Source organism: Rhinoraja longicauda, chromosome 36, assembly GCF_053455715.1.
Source record: "Rhinoraja longicauda isolate Sanriku21f chromosome 36, sRhiLon1.1, whole genome shotgun sequence".
NCBI lineage: Eukaryota > Metazoa > Chordata > Chondrichthyes > Rajiformes > Arhynchobatidae > Rhinoraja > Rhinoraja longicauda.
The window spans coordinates 2,909,762-2,932,317 of record NC_135988.1 but is presented as its reverse complement, the minus strand read 5'-3'; the positions used below and the strand labels follow the sequence as shown (position 1 = coordinate 2,932,317).

The following is a 22,556-nucleotide window of genomic DNA, read 5'->3' as shown; positions in this document are numbered from 1 at the left end:
ACCTGAAATATCACCTATTCCTTCTCTCCAGAGATGCTGCCTGAGTTACTCCTGCAGAAAGAACATTATAAATTATACAGTAAGAACGCATCTAGAGAACTGAATAGAGTTATGTAGGAAGGAACTGCAGATGCTGGTTTAAACCGAAGATAGACACAGAAAGCTGGAGTAACTCAACAGGTCAGACAGCATCTGAAGAAGGGTCTCGACCCGAGACGTCACCCATTCCTTTTCTCCAGAGATGCTGCCTGACCTGCTGAGTTACTCCAGCTTTTTGTGTCTATCTTCGAAATGAATAGAGGTTTGGTTACCTGATCTAAAGGACCACATGGTTGCTTTAGAAAGATTGCAGCAAAGATTTGCAAGAGTGATTTGTAGATGAAAGAATTTTACGACAAGGAGAAGTGGAGTTCACATTCTGTGGTATTAAGAATGAGATGCAAGAAGATTGGCAGATTTTGTGATGTAGTTTTCACCTGACTGAAGACTCTAGATCTCGGGGATCAGAGTCTCAGAATCATGGTTGCCCAATTACGACCAAAATTAGGCGAAATTCTTCAAAAGGATGCAAATCTGAGGAATTCTCTGGTGTTGTGGTTGCTTGATTGTTGAGTATAGGCCATGGGGATGTTTGATTTTTAGCCAATAACAGATATGGAGGCAATGCAGAAAGGTGAGGAAAGTCCAAAATCTGAAAGAATGTTTAACGATCTCAGATGGCTGAACAGTCACCTGCTGGCCCCAGAGCAGAAGCGACCATGTGGCAGGGCTGGAAACTGGAAGTGTCCTGAGCTAATTCTGCTACCATCATCGTGTAACACTGAAGAAGTCTGGTCTACCCCAACAGCTGCTGATGACCTTCTACCGCTGCACCATAGAGAGCATCCTAACACATGGCATCCCTGTGTTGTATCTCAGCTGCACGGAGGCAGAGAGGAAAGCTCTTCAGCGGGTAGTCCATAGAGCTCAGAGGACCATCGGAACACAGCTACCAGCCTTGGAGGGCATCTACAACACACGATGCCTCAGAAAAGCCACCAGCATCCACAAACACTCCGCGCACCCCTGCAACAGTCTGTTCGAACTTCTACCATCGGGCAGCCGATACAAGGCCTTCTACACCCGCACCTCCAGACTCAGGAACAGCTTCATCCCCAGGGCCATAGCTGCTATGAACCGGTCCTGCTGAGCCGGATGGTCACATCGCACAGTGAACCGGCACAGATCTACTTGCACTTTATTCTGTTTTAACACAGAGTAGCGAATTAATTTATTGCAACGTTATGGGAGGCGCATTCCCAATCTCGTTGTACCCCTGTACAATGACAATAAAGATATATTGTATTGTATTGTATACTGTACAAGTGATGGCTCCTACTGACTGTCACCGGAAACTTGGCCCTTTTCAGGACGGACGATGACATTTGAAACATGGATGATGGACACGAAACAAGAAGCCGACTGCTGCTATTATTTCTTGTGTTTTTATATATTTTTATTCTTTTTCATTGATGACTGCAGGTGCCCTGAACAGCACAAACGACTTGCATCCTATGCTTCCTCCTTTTCATCTCCGTGTGTGATGATGTAACAGAGGGACTTGTAATCGATGTTCCCCGCGACGTCGATGGGCGTCACAGCAAACATCTGCTGAACCTGTGGGAGGAAGGGGCAAGGTTATCCCCTTGACAAGCACGGGTCAGAGGGTCAAACACAGGCATGGGGGGGGGGGGGGTGGATCAATGGATAGATTTTAGATTTTTTTTAGATTTAGAGATACAGCGCAGAAACAGGCCCTTCGGCCCACCGGGTCCGCGCCGCCCAGCGATCCCTGCACATTAACACTATCCTACACCCACTAGGGACAATTTTTTTTTTTTTTACATTTGCCCAGCAGGAAACCTACAAACCTGTACGTCTTTGGAGTGTGGGAGGAAACCGAAGATCTCGGAGAAAACCCACGCAGGTCACGGGGAGAACGTACAAACTCCGTACAGTACAGCGCCCGTAGTCAGGATCGAACCTGAGTCTCCGGCGCTGCATTCGCTGTAAGGCAGCAACTCTACCGCTGCGCCACCGTGCCGCACTAAATAATGCCGGATAAAGCGGACCCGGTTTGGGGGGAGCATCGTGAGGGATGGGGGGGGGGGGAAGAACATAGGGAGAACTGGGGGGAGGGGGGGGATCTGTAACTTTTTAAGCCCCCTTTATGGGCGACTATTTGAATACCGTGGCAAGACATGCAAGCAAAGAAATTCACTGTGATTTGTCACACGTGACAGAAAGGTATTCTATATAGAATGAATAAATCAAAATAAAAGGATTCAGAAACCCCAACACGTCTCCGTTTTTAGTTGAGTTTAGCGATACAGCACAGAAACAGGTCCTTTCGGCCCACCGAGCCTGCACCGACCAGCGATCCCCGCACATTAACACTATCCTACACATACTAGGGACAATTTACACTTATACCAGGTCAATTAACCCACAAACCTGCACGTCTTTGGAGTGTGGGAGGAAACCGAAGATCTCGGAGGAAACTCAAGTGGTCAAGGGGAGAACGTACAAACTCCGTACAGACAGCACCCGTAGTCGAGACCGAACCTGGGTCTCCAGCGCTGTAAGGCAGCAACTCTACCGCTGTGCCCATGTTTATTTTTGTGCTACTAATTGCGCAGTTCCCAACATTTCAAAGTCCCCAATATTTAAATTTCAACACGGCTTGTTAAAGAATCATCCACTAAAGAATCAAATTCCACTTATTGGAAAATCATCCATAGTTCTCACTAGTGAACTACAGAAAAGCTCTGTCAGTATTGCTCAGCAAATCATAGATTAAAGCAGGGGTGTCAAACTCATTTTCACCCCGGGCCACATCAGCATTATGGCTGCCCTCAAAGGGCCGGTTGTAATTGTAAGACTGTATAATTGTAACTAATCCTTAACATATTGTTAAATAACTGTCTGCATTTGATTATTATTTATTGAAATGAACAAATATTGTACATGCATTAACATAAATGTAAAAATATATGTAAGCACATTGACAAGTTGGGCCCGTTCCTCATAGGGTTTCCATTGCGACCTGGGGAAATCGCGTTTTTTCTTTAAAATAAATTGTCTCTTAAAAAAAATTAAAATGAATCTCAATTGGGGGGGGGGGGGGGTAGAGAGGGGAGGGGTGGGTGAGGAAGGAAAAGGGGAGAGCGAGCCTCTGACACCATCCTGCCAGCGGCCATCTTCTTTCTCCTTCACTGTGGTGCCGTGCTCCTCCAGGGGAGGGGGAGCGCAATTAAAGGCAGTACAGGGAAGGTGAGAGGGTGTGACCGAGGAGCCCTGGACCCAAAGCCCCTCCTGTATTGGTGTAGCAGCCTCAACCCCCTACTCAATCCTCCTTATCACTCCTCTCCCTACCCCCCACGCTCCCATCTTCCCTGACCCCCACTGTCCCCCTTCTCCCCAACCCCCACTCTCTCATCCCCCACCAACACCCCCCTCCTCCCCCCACCCCTGCTGTCCCCTTCCCCCCACCGTTCCTCCCCGCCCCACCCTCCCCAGATTCTCCCTCCCACCCCCACTCACACTCTCCTCCACCCCCCATTCCACCACTCTCTCCACCCCCCCACCTCCCATTCTCTCCTCCCCAGCCCCTCTCACTCTCCCCAGCCCCACTCTCTCCTCCACCCCTCCTCACCCACCCCCGCCTCCCCCACTCTCTCCTCCCCTCACCCCCTCCTACCCTCCCCTCCACCCACTCGCCCCACCTGCATTCTCACCGTCCCCCTCCCCCTCACTCTCACCCACCCCCACTGTCCCCCTTCCCCCTTACCCCCCATTCTCTTCCCCCCAGCACCACCCCCCCTTCCCCCCACACTCCCTCTCTCCTCCCCCCACCCTCCTTTCACTCTCACTGTCCCCTTCCCCATCACCCACCTTTCCCCCCCTCTCCCCTTTTCCCTGACCCTCAGCCCCCTTCCCTCCCACTCCCTCTTCCCCCCACCACCACCCCCCACAGCCCCTCTCCTCCCCCTCCTCCCTCACCCCCTCCCTCACCCCATCCCTCCTCCCCACCCCCTCCCTCATCCCTCACCCCATCCCTCCTCCCCACCCCTCCCTCCTCCCCACCCCCTCCCTCCTTCCCCACCCCTCCCCCTCCTTTAATCTCACTGTCCCCTTCCCCCACCCACCTTCTCCCCCTTTGCTTCCCCCCCCACTCTTCCGTGACCCCCACTGTCCCCCTTCCCCCACCCCACTCTCTTCCCCCCCATCACCCCCTCCCCAGTCCCACTCTCCGCTCCTCCCACCCCCACTCTCTGCTCCTCGCACCCCCCCTCCCCCCACTCTCCCATCTTCCCTGACCCCCACTGTTCCCCTTCCCCCACCCTCTCTTCCCCCAACCACCCCCAATGTCCCCTTCCCCTGTCCCACTCTCCCCCTACTCTCTCCTCACCCACTCTCACTCTCCCCCCCTTTCCCCAACTCTCTCCTCCCCCCACACCCCCACTCTCTCCTCCTCCCCCTCCTACCCCCACCCATTCCCTCCCCCCACTCGACCCCCACGTCCACTCCCCTCCCCTCCGTGGAGCCGTTGGCGGCGAAAGGCACTGACCCAGCGTGCAGGGAGGAGGAGGGAGCCCCGGACTACTGGAGTCGGGCAGCGGAGGTGGGACAACTCGAGGCGGGCGGGCGGGGCCGGTCTGGGAACGTCGGGAGGGGAGAGAGGCGCTGCGGGAGGCGCGCAGTCTGAAGTCGCGACGGGCCTTCGGTGGCAGCGGCCCTCGTCGACGCCCGCCATCGGTGGAAGCGGGGACTCGAGGACGCCGTGCGTGGGTTGAAGGGACGGAAGGGAAGGATGAGGACCATCAGTCCGACCATCTCCCTCCTGCTCGGGAGACAGTGTCCCCCGGGTGTTGGAGAGTGGGGAGAGTGAGGGAAGTGAGGGGAGGGGAGGCGGTGATTGCGGGCGGGCGGCTCCGCTAACGGCGTCCATCTTGTGTGTGCGAGTGAGGAGAGGCCGTGCGTGGTGACTTCAGACGTACAGCACTTGAAAAAATGTGTTGAGAAATGAAAGTTTGAAAGTTAAAAATGTCTGTAACTTAAAAGATATACGACCAATGACAATTAAGCTCTCGCGGGCCACATAAAATGACGTGGCGGGCCGCATTCGGCCCACGGGCCTTGTGTTTGACACCTGTGGATTAAAGGATCAGTCTTCACTGATCAGAGAACTTTTTTTTCAGCACATGGAAAAGCTTTCATTGAAAGTTAGAGAATATACATCATCTCTGAATATAGTCCACCAGGTCAGTCATCACTCAGACTCACACAGTGAAGGTCTCTGAACATAGTCCACCAGGTCAGTCATCACTCAGACTCACACAGTGAAGGTCTCTGAACATAGTCCACCAGGTCAGTCATCACTCAGACTCACACAGTGAAGGTCTCTGAACATAGTCCACCAGGTCAGTCATCACTCAGACTCACACAGTGAAGGGCCAGTCACCTAAATGAAGAATTTGTAAATCTCCATCCAGGGACCCTTGGAATGAAGACACAAGGAACTGCAGATGCTGGCTTACTAAAAAAGTGTTGGGTGTAACTCAGCGGGTCAGGCAGTGTCTCTGCAGAACATGGATATGTGTTGTTTTGGGTCGGGACGGGACCCTTCTTCAGACTGATTGAGCGGGAGAGAAAGCTGGAAGAGAAGAGAGGCAGGACAACCCTTGGTGAGTGATAGGTGGATACAGGTGAGGGGGGGGGGTTGGTTGGACTAAGGCCAGATACGAAAAGACAAAAATTGTGGGATAAGGAGAGAAGAAGTGCAAACTGTGAAGCCAGAGGAGGGAATCTAGGTTGAAGGGGAGGGAGAGTGGGAGAATTGGATGCAAGTACAGGTGGGGCACAGAGAAGAGTGGGGTGAAGGGGGGGGGGGGGGGAGGGCAAGGGGGGTAGGAATGAGTTTTACTGTATAAAAGGTCTCTCAGTTTGTACACGTCACTGGAATCCACATCCTGTGGGCTTATTATTCACGGAAAACATCCCCAATCCCTGAAGCGCCGATTTCTCCAATGGGTTCCTTGTGATTCGAGCAAAGTATAATTGGCAAAGTTTGTTGAGTGCTGGGAAATTCAGACTTTGGACAGTTTTAACTTTAAACGCACAATTTAATGGTAAAAGCCTTACCTCGTCTGCACTGAACTTATCAGCTTGTGTCATCAGCAATCTCTTAAATCTACGAAAAACAAACAACAAGTCACAAATTGTTTAAGTGCCGTTTTTAATGTCCTCGCCAGAATGGGTCATTAGTGAAGTTGATTTGACAGTATGAACTTATTTCTGGTAAATCCATAATTGGATCGACCGAATAGATCCCGCCAGCTTTAATCTTGTCCTCTAATTGGTGAGTAAACAAAGGTTATTTCAAGAGTGCGTCTCATGTCCTCAGATGTCAAGCCAATGAAGCAGATAGTTACTGTTGCTTGTGGTAGGGTATCCCTGTGTCGGATGTGTTGTGTGTACCACCTACAAAATAACAATCAGCGTTTGCTTTAAATGATTATTGAGACGTAACCATTGATCAGGGCACCAGCATTCCCCACTGCTTTACTACATCCTTCTGAGGTACCTGATGAGAAAGGAAACGGACATAGTAGAACGTAGAACAGTACTGCACAACAAACAGGCCCTTCGGCCCGCAATGCCCGTGGTGTACATTATGTCATTCTATCCCTGCGTGCGACCCTCCATTCCCTGCATATCCGTGTGCCGATCTAAAAGCCTCCTAATTGCCACTATCCTATCTACCTCCACCAGATAGGGCGGCACGGTGGCGCAGCGGTAGAGTTGCTGCCTTACAGCGAATGCAGCGCCGGAGACCTGGGTTCGATCCCGACTACGGGTGCTGCCTGTATGGAGTTTGCACGTTCTCCCCGTGACCTGCGTGGGTTTTCTCCGAGATCTTCGGTTTCCTCCCACACTCCAAAGACGTGGGAAAGTTGCCCCTCGTGAGTGAGAAAGTTGCCCCTTGGGTTCCTTTTAAATCTTGCCACTCTCATCTTAAACCTATGTCCTTGATTCCCTTACTCTGGGTAAAAGACTGTGTATTCACCCTATCTACTACCCTCATGACTTCCCGGGTTCCATCCCGACTACGGGTGCTGTCTGTACGTTCTCCCCGTGAACGGCGTGGGTTTTCTCCGAGATCTTTGGTTTCCTCCCACACTCCAAAGACGTACAGGTACGTAGGTTAATTGGCTTGGTAAATGTAAAGATTGTCCCTAGTGTATGTAGGATAGTGTTAATGTGCGGGGATCACTGGTTGGCGCGGACCCGGTGGGCCGAAGGGCCTGTTTCCGCTCTGTATCTCTGAATTAAACCACCACCCCCGGCAGTGCGATCAAGGATACCAGCTCTCAATGGGTAAAAAACATTTGCTCTGCACATCTCCTTTAAACGTTGACCCCCCTCACCTTAAAGCAGGGCCCTCTAGTGTTTAACATTTCCACCATGGGATAATGATTATGATTGTTTACCCGGTGGCTGAGCACTTCAACTCCCCCTCCCACTCCCAGTCTGACCTTTCTGTCATGGGCCTCCTCCAGTGCCATAGTGAGGCCTATGGCGAGTCCGAAACTTGTTGATTGTAGACGAAGTTTATTGCAGCCGCAATACACGAATACAGAGTTAAACAACAAGGTAAAGGACAACCAATACAAACTTACTGTCTTCCTTGAAGACTTCGCCGAACTGAGTAAAACGGGCGCCAAACGCGCACCTGACATCGCTGGCCAATCAGCGATGTCGTTCCCTGGACCAATCCCCATGGTCGCGTTCCCACGTGACCTCGCTGGCCAATCCGAGGGTTCGACGACCTGGACCATTCTCTATGGTCGCTACATGACCCCCCCCAGAACCCGAGGTGCGGAACCTAGCAGGGAGCCGGATTTCGCGACCATAACGAGTACGGAGAGGGACAGCCTGAACCACAGGAGCCGGAGGATCCGGACTTGGAGGAACAGCCGGAACGAGAGGTTCTGGAGGAACTACCGGCACGGGGGGTCCTGGAGGAACTGCCGAAACGGGGGGTCCTGGAGGAAACGTCGGAACAGGGGTTTCTGGACTGGGCGGAACTAACGGAGGTTGGCCTCTCCTAGGGGTTTGACCGACCAGGACTGGTTGATCCAGGTCCAAATGGGCAGGTTTGAGCCGGGACACCGAGACGAGTTCACTCTTGCCGCCCATGTCTAAGGTGAAAGTAGCCGTTCCCTTACGTAAAACCCGGAACGGCCCTTGATAGACCTTCTGCAACGGGGCGCGATGGGCATCTTTACGCAGAAAAACAAACTCACAGTCCTTCAGGGAAGACGGTTCATGTACCATGGGACACCCATGACGTGAAGTCGGCACTGGAGCCAGGGAGCCCACCCGTTCCCGGAGAGATGCTAACGCTGATGGGACTGTAGGGAGCAGGGCTGAAGGGTCCGGAAACAGATCTCCGGGTACTCGAAGTGTCGAGCCATATACTAGCTCTGCGGACGACGCACCGAGATCTGGCTTAGGAGCAGTCCGGATGCCCAAAAGAACCCAAGGGAGTTTGTCTACCCAGTCCGGGCCTTCAAGCCTTGCACTGAGGGACGCCTTAAGTTGGCGGTGGAACCTTTCTACGAGTCCATTTGCCTGGGGGTGATATGCAGTTGTGGGTTGTAACTTGGACCTGTACAGTTCCGCCAGCGCGGCCCAGAGGGACGAAGTGAACTGTGGCCCTCTGTCAGTTGTAATAACTGCCGGGACCCCGAAACGAGCTACCCAATGAAGGGCCAAAGTCCTAGCACAAGACGCTGACGAGATATCAAACAATGGGAAAGCCTCTGGCCACCGGGTGAACCGATCCACCACCGTGAGGAGGTGGGTGTAGCCCCGGGAGGAAGGCAAAGGCCCGACCAAATCCACGTGGATGTGGAAAAAACGACAAGCCGGGACCTCGAAATCCTGTACGGGGGGCTGGACGTGGCGCTGGACTTTAGCGGTCTGACAGGGCACGCAGGAATGTGCCCACCCCGCTACCTGTTTCCGCAGGCCATGCCAGACAAACCTCGCTGCTACCAAGGCAGAGGTGGAGCGGATGGACGGGTGCGCCAGCCCATGAATGGCATCGAAAACCCGGCGCTGAAGGGAGGGCGGTACTACCGGCCTGGGACGGGGAAGAGAAACATCGCACCAGACTTTCGTGCCCTCCGACCCACAAGCTACCTGGGCCAACTTCAATCCCGAAGTGGTGGACTGGTAAGCCGAAACGGTATCCGCTAGGAGCTGTGCCTCCGCGAGCTCCTGGGGATCCACCTCGCAGTCCACCGCCGAAATAGGGGGAAAAGCAGGTCTAGACAGGGCGTCAGCAACGGCATTAAGCTTACCCGCGACATGACGGACATCGGTGGTAAATTCGGAGATAGCAGTCAGGTGCCGCTGCTGGCGGGCCGACCATGGGTCAGACAATTTCAAAAAAGCAAATGTTAATGGCTTGTGGTCCGTAAATGCCACGAATGGGCGGCCCTCGAGGAAATACCTGAAATGACGGACAGCTAAATAGAGAGCTAGAAGCTCTCGGTCAAATGCGCTATATTTCAGCTCGGCCGAATTTAGTTGCCGGCTGAAAAACGCTAAAGGCTGCCAACGGCCACCGACCTGCTGCTCCAGAACCCCACCCACCGCCACGTCAGAGGCGTCAACCGTCAGGGCCGTGGGGGCGGAGGGGCTCGGATGGACCAACATGGTGGCGTCTGCCAAGGCTGCCTTAGCTGCCGTAAAAGCCGACTCTGCGGTCGGGGACCACAACAACTCTACCGGATTCCCTGCAAGGCATTGGAAAAGCGGGCGCAGGACTCGCGCCGCTGCCGGAACGAATCTATGGTAGAAATTAACCATGCCTACGAACTCCTGCAGCCCTTTTACTGTGGTGGGCCTGGGAAAAGCCCGGATAGCTTCCACCTTCTCAGGCAAAGGGGCGGCGCCGGCAGGAGTAATTCTGTGCCCTAGAAAATCGAGGGCAGGCAGGCCGAATTGACATTTGGAGGGTTGGATAATGAGCCCGTGGTCTTGGAGCCGCTGGAACACGGTCCGCAAATGGGCCTGGTGTTCCTGCACTGAGGGGCTGGCTACCAGGATGTCGTCTAAATAAATAAACAAAAAGGGTAAACCCCGGCCCACGCGGTCCATCAGTCGCTGGAAAGCCTGTGCCGCGTTCTTTAAACCGAAAGGCATACGCAACCATTCAAACAACCCGAACGGAGTGATCGTTGCAGTTTTTTGTATGTCCTCCGGTCGCACCGGAATCTGATGGTATCCTCGCACCAAATCGATTTTGGAAAACACCACCGCTCCTTCCAGCCCCGATGAAAAGTCCTGAAAAGTGCGGTATGGGGTAGCGATCAGCCGTGGTGACAGCATTGAGACGCCGATAATCGCCACATGGCCTCCACCCCCCAGATGCCTTGGAGACCATGTGTAACGGCGAGGCCCACGGGCTGTCAGACTGACGGACAATTCCCATTTCCTCCATCTTCCTGAACTCCGCCCTTGCCACCACCAGTTTGTCTGGCGGTAGTCTCCTGGCCCGAGCGAAAACGGGAGGGCCTTCGGTGCGGATGTGATGGACCACACCATGCTTAGCCGAAGGTGCGTCAAAACGCTGGACGAGCAGCTCTGGGAACTCTGCCATAATCGCAGCATACGAGTCGGGGGCCGCGACGACGGCCTGGACAGTAGGGCTGGGCGAGGAGGCGATTGTCGGAGCGACGTGCTCATCTTCGGCGGAGGGTCGGAGGTCGTTACCGTGGACATCAGGAACCAGTGAAAAAGCCCAGAGAAAATCTGCGCCCAGGATCGCTTGTTTGACGTCGGCTATGATGAATGGCCATTCGTACGTGCGGAGGCCTAACACAAGGGACATCTTCCGTGTACCGAAAGTGCGAATTGGGCTGCCATTAACCGCGATGAGGGTGGGACCTGTCTTACCCGATCTGATTTCGAGGTCGGTCGGCGGCACTATGCTGACGATGGCTCCCGTGTCTACCAAAAATTCTGTGTCCGTGAATCGATCATGGACATAGAGGCGCCGGTTCTGGCCAATCGTAACTGCCCCTATGTACGATCGGCCGAGGCATTTCCCGCGAAGGTACAAGGCAAACGACAGTTGCGGGATTCGTTACCCCATCGTAGGTGATAATAGCACCAGCCGCGCTTGTGCGGATCTTTTTGGCGGGCTTTCGGAGAATTGGCGGGAGACGTGGCGCCATCTTGCCGTCGCTGTGGCGTGGTCACCGATGTCGAGACTTTGTTGATTGAACCACTTGCCTTGTTTTTTGCCGCTATGAGCGCGTCCGCTTTCGCTGCATATGCTTCGGGGTCCTTAAAAGAACAATCCGTAAGCAGCAGTCGGACATCCTCGGGAAGTTTCTCGTGGAATGCCTGTTCAAACATCGGGCAATCCGTATGCTCACCGGCTAGCATCATCATTTCGGCCATGAGGACGGAAGGCAGTTGGTCTCCAAGATCCGGTAGGTGCAGAAGTTTTGCCGCACCACCATGCTTATTTAACCCGAAGGTTCGTAGTAATACCTTCTTCATGGCCTCGTATTTGTCTTCCGCAGGTGAATTTACGATGAACCGCATCACGCGCTTAGTTGTGTCCGGCGATAGCGCGCTGACGAGGTAGAAGTACTTCGTGGACTCGTCCGACACCTTCTTTATATGGAATTGAGCCTCGGCGTGGATAAACCAAGCTTGCGGTGCGTACGTCCAAAATAACGGAAGATGAACGCCTGCCGCGCTTGACTCCGGTGTGCCCTGCTCGGTCATCGTCAACGAGGCGTCGGGTTCCTGCTCAGTCGGTGATCGTCCAGATCACGTCGGGGTCACCAATATGGCGAGTCCGAAACTTGTTGATTGTAGACGAAGTTTATTGCAGCCGCAATACACGAATACAGAGTTAAACAACAAGTTACAGGACAACCAATACAAACTTACTGTCTTCCTTGAAGACTTCGCCGAACTGACTAAAACGGGCGCCAAACGCGCACCTGACATCGCTGGCCAATCAGCGATGTCGTTCCCTGGACCAATCCCCATGGTCGCGTTCCCACGTGACCTCGCTGGCCAATCCGAGGGTTCGACGACCTGGACCATTCTCTATGGTCGCTACAGGCCCACCGCAAATTGGAGGAACAGCACCTCATATTTCGCCTGGGCAGTTTGCAGCCCAGTGGTATGAACATTGACTTCTCCAACTTTAGATAGTTCCTCTGTCCCTCTCTTCCCCTCCTCCTTCCCAGATCTCCCTCTATCTTCCTGTCTCCACCTATATCCTTCCTTTGTCCCGCCCCCCCTGACATCAGTCTGAAGAAGGGTCTCGACCCGAAACGTCACCCATTCCTTCTCTCCCGGGATGCTGCCTGACCTGCTGAGTTACTCCAGCATTTTTAAAAGATTTTTTTTAGATTTAGAGATACAGCGCAGAAACAGGCCCTTCGGCCCACCGGGTCCGCGCCGCCCAGCGATCCCCGTACATTAACACTATCCTACACCCACTAGGGACAATTTTTACATTTGCCCAGCCAACCTACAAACCTGTACGTCTTTGGAGTGTGGGAGGAAACCGAAGATCTCGAAGAAAACCCACGCAGGTCATGGGGAGAACGTACAAACTCCGTACAGACAGCACCTGTAGTCGGGATCAAACCCGGGTCTCCGGCGCTGCATTCGCTGTAAGGCAGCAACTCTACCGCTGCGCCACCGTGACCAACCTCATTTTGTATCCACCCGTCTCCATTGAAAGCAATCCAAGTTTGCCCAGCCTCTCCTTACAACATTTCATCTAATAAACTGAACTATTTATTTTGACACCATTTGTATTCCACTGCCAACATCTGCTGGAAGGACAGGGCAGAAAAATGCTTTAGTTTAGTTGAGTTTAGAGATACTTCAAATGAAACGGGCCCTTCAACCCACTGAATCCACACTCACCTACGATCCCCTACACTAGGTTAATTGGTTTGATGTAAATGTATAATTGTCCCTAGTGTGTGTGGGGCAGTGTTTTTGTGCGGGGATCGCTGGTCGGCGCGGGCTCGGAGGGCCGAAGGGCCTGTTTCCGCGCTGTATCTTTAAAACTAAAACTAGTTCTATCCTACACAATTTACAATTCGTAGCGAAGCCAATTAACCTACAAACCTTAACGTCTTTCGAGCGTGGGAGGAAACCGGAGCACCCGAAGAAAACCCACGCGGTCACGGGGAGAACGTGCAAACTCCGTACAGACAGCACCCGTAGTCAGATGGAACCCGGGTCTCTAGCGTGATAAGGCAGCAACTCTACCACTGCTCCACCGTGCTACCATTATCATGCCAAGGTTTGGAGATTCTGCTTCCGTCGTTGGGGTGGCTCTTGTTAAATACAGATGACATCCTGGACAAGATGCTGATCGTGAGATGCTGCCTCACCATACGATCAAACAGTTAGCTGAAATGCTTAATGCCTAACAAATGTGCTGTGCTAAATGCATGCTGAAAGTGAACACCAATGCCAAACCCAAAGACATTAAAGAAAAACCAAATTGGAATGCCTCGGTTTAAGAAGTTAAAACAGACGTGTACGTTTTGCACTGATTCCCCCTTGGGGCACTGGGTATTTGCAGCTCGATCTGTGAGCGGGGTCTCTCGCTTTGTCTTGCAGCTATCTTTGCAGGTTGCCATGGAGTTGGGAGCAAGTGGGGGAAGGGTGAACAGTGGGGGGTGGGGGAGGGAAGGGCAAGGCTACGGGCCGGGGGCAGAGTGGGGTGGAGCGATATCGGATGGTGCTGGCAGGTTGGCAGACGGTGGTGCAATCAGAAGGTGGAGAGGGTGCAGGAAGCATTGACGACTTACCTGGGCTTGAGTACTGAGGGGAGGTTGCATGGGTTAGGACTTTGTTTCTCTGGAGCGAAGGAGACTTTACTGAAGAATGCAAAATCGTGAAGGCCGTGGACAAATTGAACACTCACAGTCTTACCCTGGGTAGAAGATTCAATTATGGATACAACCACGGCCTTCAAAAGATATTTCGGCAACTGTTTGGCCAGGAAGGGTTCAGCAGGGCTAAGGGGCAAATGCAGGCAATTGCGACTAAAATACCAACTTGGTCAGCATGGGCAAGGTGGGCTGAAGGGCCTTGTTCCAAGATGAGCAGCTCTACAACTCTAAGGCAATGAGTTGGGGTGGGATTGCTGTAAGTCTAGGGATGAATCCAGAGAAGGCGGGAGAATCGGGAATGATGTCACACCACGACACAGGTATCACACAATGCTGGGGCAACTCAGCGGGTCTGGCAGCATCTCTGGAGAGAAGGAATGGGTGACGTTTCGGGTCGAGACCCTTTTTCAGCCAGATGTCAGGGGAGAGGGCGGGTCTCGACCCAGAACGTGTCCCCGCCCCCTCCCCTGACATCAGTCTGAAGAAGGGTCTCGACCCGAAACGTCACCCATTCCTTCTCTCCAGAGATGCTGCCTGACCCGCTGAGTTACTCCAGCATTTTGTATCCACCTTCGAAGCAGGGCAATTTATTATGGAGAACAAGGAAATGGCAGACGACTTGAACCGGTACTTTGGATCTGTATTCACTAAGGAAGATACAAACAATCTCCCAGATGTTCTAGTGGCCAGAGATCCTAGGGTGACAGAGGAACTGAAGGAAATCCACATTAGGCAGGAAATGGTGTTGGGTAGACTGATGGGACTGAAGGCTGATAAATCCCCAGGGCCTGATGGTCTGCATCCCAGAGTACTTAAGGAGGAGGCTCTAGAAATTATGGACGCATTGGTGATCATTTTCCAATGTTCTATAGATTCAGGATCAGTTCCTGTGGATTGGAGGGTAGCTAATGTTATCCCACTTTTTAAGAAAGGAGAGGGAGAGAAAACAGGAAATTATAGACCAGTTAGTCTGACATCAGTAGTGGGGAAGATGCTGGAGTCAATTATAAAAGACGAAATTGCGGAGCATTTGGATAGAAGTAACAGGATCGTTCCGAGTCAGCATGGATTTACGAAGGGAAAATCATGCTTGACTAATCTTCTGGAATTTTTTGAGGATGTAACTAGGAAAATGGACAGGGGAGAGCCGGTGGATGTGGTGTACCTTGACTTTCAGAAAGCCTTCGACAAGGTCCCACATAGGAGATTAGTGTGCAAAATTAGAGCACATGGTATTGGGGGTAGGGTACTGACATGGATAGAAAATTGGTTGGCAGACAGAAAGCAAAGAGTGGGGATAAATGGGTCCTTTCAGAATGGCAGGCAGTAACTAGTGGGGTACCGCAAGGCTCGGTGCTGGGACCGCAGCTATTTACAATATACATTGATGACTTGGATGAAGGGATTAAAAGTAATATTAGCAAATTTGCAGATGACACAAAGCTGGGTGTTAGTGTGAACTGTGAGGAAGATGCTATGAGGTTGCAGGGTGACTTGGACAGGTTGTGTGAGTGGGCAGATGCATGGCAGATGCAGTTTAATGTGGATAAGTGTGAGGTTATCCACTTTGGTGGTAGGAATAGGAAGGCAGAGTATTATCTGAATGGTGTCAAGTTAGGAACAGGGGACGTACAATGAGATCTGGGTGTCCTAGTGCATCAGTCACTGAAAGGAAGCATGCAGGTAAAGCAGGCAGTGAAGAAAGCCAATGGAATGTTGGCCTTTATAACATGAGGAGTTGAGTATACTAGCAAAGAGGTCCTTCTGCAGTTGTACAGGGCCCTGGTGAGACCACACCAGGAGTACTTTGTGCAGTTTTGTCTCCAAATTTTAGGAAGGATATTCTTGCTATTGTGGGCGTGCAACGTAGGTTCACTAGGTTAATTCCTGGAATGGCGGGACTGTCGTATGTTGAAAGACTAGAGCGACTAGGCTTGTATACACTGGAATTTAGAAGGATGAGAGGGGATCTTATGGAAACATATAAGATTATTAAGGGATTGGACACGTTAGAGGCAGGAAACATGTTCCCAATGTTGGGGGAGTCCAGAACCAGGGGCCACAGTTTAAGAATACGGGGTAAGCCATTTAGAACGGAGATGAGGAAAGACTTTTTCAGTCAGAGAGTTGTAAATCTGTGGAATTCTCTGCCTCAGAAAGCAATGGAGGCCAATTCTCTGAATGCTTTCAAGAGAGAATTAGATAGAGCTCTTAATGATAGCGGAGTCAGGGGGTATGGGGAGAAGGCAGGAACGGGGTACTGATTGAGAATGATCAGCCATGATCACATTAAATGGTGGTGCTAGTTCAAAGGGCCAAATGGCCTCCTCCTGCACCTATTGTCTATTGTCTATTGTCTAAACCGGCATCTGCAGTCCTTTCCTACAAACTCTAGTTGCTGGTCACTTCAGTAATGTGGCCTCAATATCTGCTGCCGCCTCATACAAATTTTGTTCCAGTGAGAATCCAGTGAGGCACAGAGATAAAGAATGTAAGGTGTGAAAACGAGACATCAAAGGGGACGAGGTTCATGGAAAATGTAGAATAGATTATTGTCAGGGAACTAGAATGGGGGAGGGATGGAGAGAGAGGGTTACTTGAAGTTAGAGAAGTCAATGTTCCTACCGCTGGGGTGTAAGCTGCCCAAGTGAAATATGAGGTGCTGTTCCTCCAATTTGCGTTGGACCTCACTCTGACAATGGAGGAGGCCCAGGACAGATTGGTCAGACTGGGAATGGGCGGAGGGGTTAAAGTGTTTAGCAACCGGGAGATCAGGTAGGTTTAGGCGGACTGAGCGGAGGTGTACTGTGCCTCATGTTTCGTTTGGGCAGCTTGCAACCCAGCGTTATGAACCTCGACGTTTCGACCTTCAAGTAACCCTTGCTTTCCCTCTCTCTCTCCATCCCTCCCCCTTCCTGGTTCTCTGACCCGTCTGATTGTCCTCCTGGTTACATTTTTATCTTTGTCACCTTCCCCTAGCTGACAATGAGCTATTCTACATCTCCCTTGAACCTCGTCCCCTTTGATGTCTCGTTTTCACACCTTACATTCTTCATCTCTGTGTCTCCCTCTCCCCTGACTTCCAGTCTGAAGAAGGGTGTCAACACGATATGTCCCCCATTCCCTCTCTCCAGTGATGCTGCCTGTCCCGCTGAGTTGCTCCAGCATTTCTTGTCTGTCTCACGCACAGCCTTTTGGTCACCTTGATTTTGAGCTGATGGTTTTACTCACTCCTCCTTGTTGACATTCCCTGAACCTTGAGGATCGAACAGTTTGAATGCATTCACAATGGATTCTTCTGGATCAGTGCCTGTCGGAATAAAGTGAGCACTTAATTGATTGCACTTGCAAGAAACAGCGCAAGGGTGGAACAGATGGAGTCACTGTGGGATACAGCTTGCAAAACAACAAAAAAACTTATTTATAGCTATCTGGACAGTCCAAAGCACTTGCAACCTATTTAAATACTTTTGAAATGCAGTCACAGTTGTAATGTAGCAGATATGGCAGCCAATTTGCACAGAATAGATCCCCATGAATAGTTATGTGATAATACCCACTGTCTATTTCAGTGGGCCACAAGCAACTGCAGATGCTGAGCAAAAAAAAACAAGTGCCGGAGGAACTCAGTGGCTCAGGCAGCATCTGTGGAAGGAAATGTGCGGGCGACGTTTCACGTTGGGACCCTCCCTCCGACTGAAGGATTGCAATCTTGAAAAAAGGGGTATTTTTTTGACTGAAGGATGTCTGAAGAAAGGACTCAGACTAAAACATCGCCGGTCCATTGCTGATTGGCCCACTGCGTTCCATCAGCAGTTTGTCTCTTTTAGTGAGGTTGCTTTAGAGGCAAATATCAACAATGGCTCAGGTTGGATGCTGTTCTTTAAAACAGTGAAACGGGATCTTTTGAGATCTGAAAACCTCCAACAGAGCAAAGGTTCATTCAGTCTGTAGAAGGGTCTTGACCCGAAACGTCACCCATTCCTTCTCTCCTGAGATGCTGCCTGACCTGCTGAGTTACTCCAGCATTTTGTGAATAAAGGTTGATTCAGTGCTGTATTGGAGCGCCAGCCAGCCCAGGGTTAGTGTTCAACAATCTTGTGTGGGATTTAATCAACAGCCTTCTGGCTCAGAAGCAAGAATGTTGTCAACTATGGCGACCGCAAGCCTCCATCACTAACAAGTTTGTGCAAGCAGTAACAAACCATGTGGTAACAATGCAAGGAGTAAGATATACTAGACTAAGTGGACCCATTGGGCCCAATCCTCGTGCATTGGTGCGGCTCCCTCTTACCCCTCCACATCCCCCCTCCCCTCCCCTCCCCCCCTCCTTCCCCTCCCTCCTCCCCTCCCCCCCTCCCTCCACCCCTCCCTTCCCCCTCATCCTCCCTCCCCCCATCCCTCCTCCCCCTCCCTCCTCCCCCTCCCTCCTCCCCTCCTCCCCTGCCTCCCTCCCTCCCTCCCTCCCTCCCTCCCTCACTCCCTCCCTCCCTCCCTCCCTCCCTCCCTCCCTCCCTCCCTCCCTCCCTCCCTCCCTCCCTCCCTCCCTCCCTCCCTCCCTCCCTCCCTCCCTCCCTCCCTCCCTCCCTCCCCCTCAACCCCCCTTATCCTCCCTCTGCTCCCTCCCCTCCCCCTCCCTCCACCCCTCTCCTTCTCACTCAACCCCTCTTATCCTCCCTCCCTTCATTCCTCCACCTCCCTCCCTCACTAGGAGATAGATTTAAACTTTCAAATGTGAATAACTTTAAAAATATAGCACCGATTTCAATGAAACTTCTTCCATTCGCACCAAAGGGACGACGGTGAGCAAGGTGGGCCTAAAATTGTCGCGCTATCATGTACCGTTTTGGCTGTAGTTCAGGAACAAACAAACAAACAAACAAACGAGAGTTTTAGTATATAGATAACAAGATGGCTGATGGAATTATGCTTTGTTCACGGTGGACGTGGTGCCCATCCATGTGCTCAAACAGAGGAGGTTCTCCAGAACGCTGCCTGAACGGGTTTCAGTGACAGGGAGGGTTTGGATGGACTTGGACTGTTCTCTCTGGAACATCAGAGGTTGAGGGCAGACCTGATAGAAGTGTATAAAATATAGAGGCGTAGATAGGGGAGACAGTCAGAACCGTTTTCTTTGGGGGAAAATGTACAACACTGGAGAGCATAACTATAAAGATAGGGGGAATGTTTAATGGAGATGTGTGGGACATACAGAGAGTGGTGGGGGCCTGGAACGCACCGCTAGAGGGAGTGGTGGAGGCCGATATGGGCGTGGGGTTTAAGAGGCACATGGAGGTGCAGGCAGTAGAGGGATTCGGCTCGTGTACGGGCAGCTGAGATCAGTTTAACCTGGTACCTTGTTCAGCACAAACATTGCAATAATGTTGTACGTCCTACGTGTCAGATATTGCAGAGTTGTTGCCTTACCGTTCAGTTTTTCCCCAAAGAGACTGAGAAACACCGTGAAGTTCATCGGCCCCTTCCCCTCTTTCAGCATCTCCTCCACTTCTTCATCCTTTACATTCAGCTTTCCTACAAATATATTCATTCACGTTCAAATTCGATCATCCGCATGTTTAAATGTTTTTTAATGTGTTTATATTTTTGCGTATGTAAGTATTTTTTAATATGTTTCTCCATCATGAATCTGTTGGCTTTGTGGTGATCACCTGATGGTGTTGGTTACATGGTTCAATTCCAGCACTCCAAAGCCAACCTGTTTATTCTCAGGACTCATTTAATGCTGGGATTCTGAAACTACCACATAGCCCAGTCGCTGGAGTATGGCATGGTGGCGCAGCAGTAGAGTGCTGCCTTACAGTGCCAGTAGGGTTGCCAACTGTCCCGTATTAGCCGGGACATCCCGTATTTTGGGCTAAATTGGTTTGTCCCGTACGGGACCGCCCTTGTCCCGTATTAGGCCCGGGGGGTGCTGTAGGCCCGGACACTGTAGCCTGGGGGCGGCAGCAGTCCCGGACAGTGTAGGTCCGGGCGCCGCCTAACGGAGGTTGCATAGCAACCCGCCTCCCAGCCCAGGCGGCCACCGTTGGTGGAGCGGATGCACGTGGCCGCTGGCTGGGTGAGGTCACGTGGGGCGCGGGGCGGTGACGTCACCCTTTGTCCCTTATTTGGGAGTGAGGAAGTTGGCAACCTTAAGTGCCTGAGGCCCGGGTTCGATCCTGATACAGCTGCTGTCTGTAGGGAGTTTGTACGTTCTCCTCGTGACCGTGAGGGTTTTCTCCAGTTGCTCCGGTTTCCTCCCACACTCCACAGATGTGCAGATTTGCAGGTTAATTGGCTTTGGTAAAGATTGTAAACTGCCCCTCGTAGGACAGTGGTAGTGTACCGGGATCGCTGGTCGGCGCGGACTCGGTGGGCCGAAGGGCCTGTTTCTGAACTGTAACTCTAAACTAAAACTAGACTTAATAACAGACATGGTCACCTACCCAGTTGCATGAAGGTCTCTTTCAGGTCCTGCTTGCTAATGATCCCATCACGATTCTGATCAATGCAGCCAAATGCCTGTTCGTTTATGAAAAAGATTTAATCAATATTTCCACTGGTATTGCCAATGAAATCTGATGCTGCCCATCACTCACTGTGGACTCTTCTAAGTGCAGCCTCTGAAGCCAATTCCCCTTTGAGAAACTATTCCATATTACCCAATGATTGCTGAAATAATGGTCCCGAAACAGGCCACACAGCAGCACAGCTGGTCGAGCTGCTGCCTCACGGCGCCAGAGACCCGGGTTCGATCCTGACTTCGGGTGCTGTCTGTGTGACCATGATTTTCTCCGGGTGCTCCAGTTCCCTCCCACATCCCAAAGACGTGCAGGTTTGCAGGATAATTGGCCCTCTGTAAATTGTGTGTAGGGAGTGGATGAAAAAGTGGGATGCCATACAACTAGTGTGAACGGATGATCGATGGGCTCGGTGGGCCGAAGGCCCTGCTCCCATGAAGTACCTCTAAACTAAACAGAGGCAAAATGGGGAAGGAACAGCGAGCCAGATTGCCAGAAGCAATGGGAACCTGATTTTCGTTTACTGAAGGCATTCCATGGGTGCTTGGCAGTCAGGGAGGCTGACCAGAGACACCAAGTAACAGCGGAGCGAGGAGAGGAGAGATTCGGAGGCAGAGGATAGACATAAAATGCTGGAGTAACTCAGCGGGACAGGCAGCATCTCTGGATGGAAGGAATGGGTGACGTTTCGGGTAAAGAGCCTTCGTCAGACCTGAAGAAGGGTCTCAACCCGGAACATTACCCATTCATTCTCTCCAGAGATGCTGCCTGTCCCGCTGAGTTACTCCGGCATTTTGTGTCTTTCTTCGGCGTAAACCAGCATCTGCAGTTCCTTCCTACACATTTCGGGGGCAGACGTTTGGGTAAGATTATTAATAGGAGAGTGCTGGTAAATTGTGGAGCGGGAACAATCTCATGGACGAGTTGTAGAGGTCTGGTGGATGATCATGAAGTGATGTATGTACAGGATTTATGGGGGGAAGATGAAAGCACTCTTTGTCCTGCAGAGACCACTGTTAGGAACATGGATCACAATTGTTTCATTGCTGGGTGGTTAATGTCATTATAGACCAGAAGACATCCTGCCTGCCCTTCCTGCCCCCATAAGCAGCGTACAGTCTCTCGTTCCACTTAAAGCCTCAGGAAACCCAGGCAGTCACTGCAGGGAGAGGGGCAGGGAAGAGGGAATGTGTTTTAGTTCTTTAGTTCTTGGTAGCAGAATCAAAAAAGGGAGAAGGAAATAGGGCAAGTGAGGGTGGTGGGTTATGGAACGAGCTGCCAGAGGAGGTAGTTGGGACTATCCCATCGTTTAAGAACCAGTTGGACAGGTACATGGATAGGACAGGTTTGGAGGGTTGTGGAACAAGCGCAGGCAAGTGGGACTAGGGTAGCTGGGACATTGTTGGCCGGTGTGGGCGAGTTGGCCTGTTTCCACACTGTATCGCACTCTATAACTCTACGACTCTATGACTGTATCGTTGGGTTCAGTGTGTGGACCACTCACCTCTTTGAACTCCTGGATTTGAGACTGTTCAAACATGGAGAAGACATTGGAGGAGCTGCGTTGGACGTGTTTGGTTGAACCTTTCCGAGCTGTTTTCCTGCTTGCCTGCCAACAAACAGAAGCAGAGCAATGGGACAGGATATCAAGCCGTGATGACCGTGGCAACTTTGTATTGCAGCACTCATTTCATCAGTCAATAAAGTACAACTTATAGAAACATAGAAACGTAGAAAATAGGTGCAGGAGGAGGCCATTTGGCCCTTCAAGCCAGCACCGCCATTCATTGTGATCATGGCTGATCATCCACAATCAGTAACCCGTGCCTGCCTTCTCCCCACATCCCTCGATTCCACTAGCCCCTAGAGCTCTATCTAACTCTCTTTTAAATTCATCCAGTGAATTGGCCTCCACTGCCCTCTGTGGCAGAGAATTCCACAAATTCACAACTCTCTGGGTGAAAAAGTTCCTTCTCACCTCAGTCTTAAATGGCCTCCCCTTTATTCTTAGGCTGTGTGGCCCCTGGTTCAGGAC

General features: G+C 51.7%; 1 protein-coding gene across 1 annotated transcript; it reads right to left on the bottom strand.

The window, feature by feature from the left end:
- Positions 1-1,545: 1,545 nt before the first annotated feature.
- myl7 (myosin, light chain 7, regulatory) lies at positions 1,546-22,124 on the bottom strand. Its single transcript, XM_078429091.1, has 6 exons — positions 22,026-22,124; positions 20,447-20,522; positions 19,428-19,532; positions 17,232-17,310; positions 6,184-6,232; positions 1,546-1,656 (listed from the first exon to the last, which is right to left on the bottom strand). The coding sequence occupies exons 1-6, from the start codon at positions 22,059-22,061 to the stop codon at positions 1,552-1,554; spliced, it is 450 nt and encodes a 149-aa protein (XP_078285217.1). The 5' UTR covers positions 22,062-22,124; the 3' UTR covers positions 1,546-1,551.
- Between the last annotated feature and the right edge of the window lie 432 nt (positions 22,125-22,556).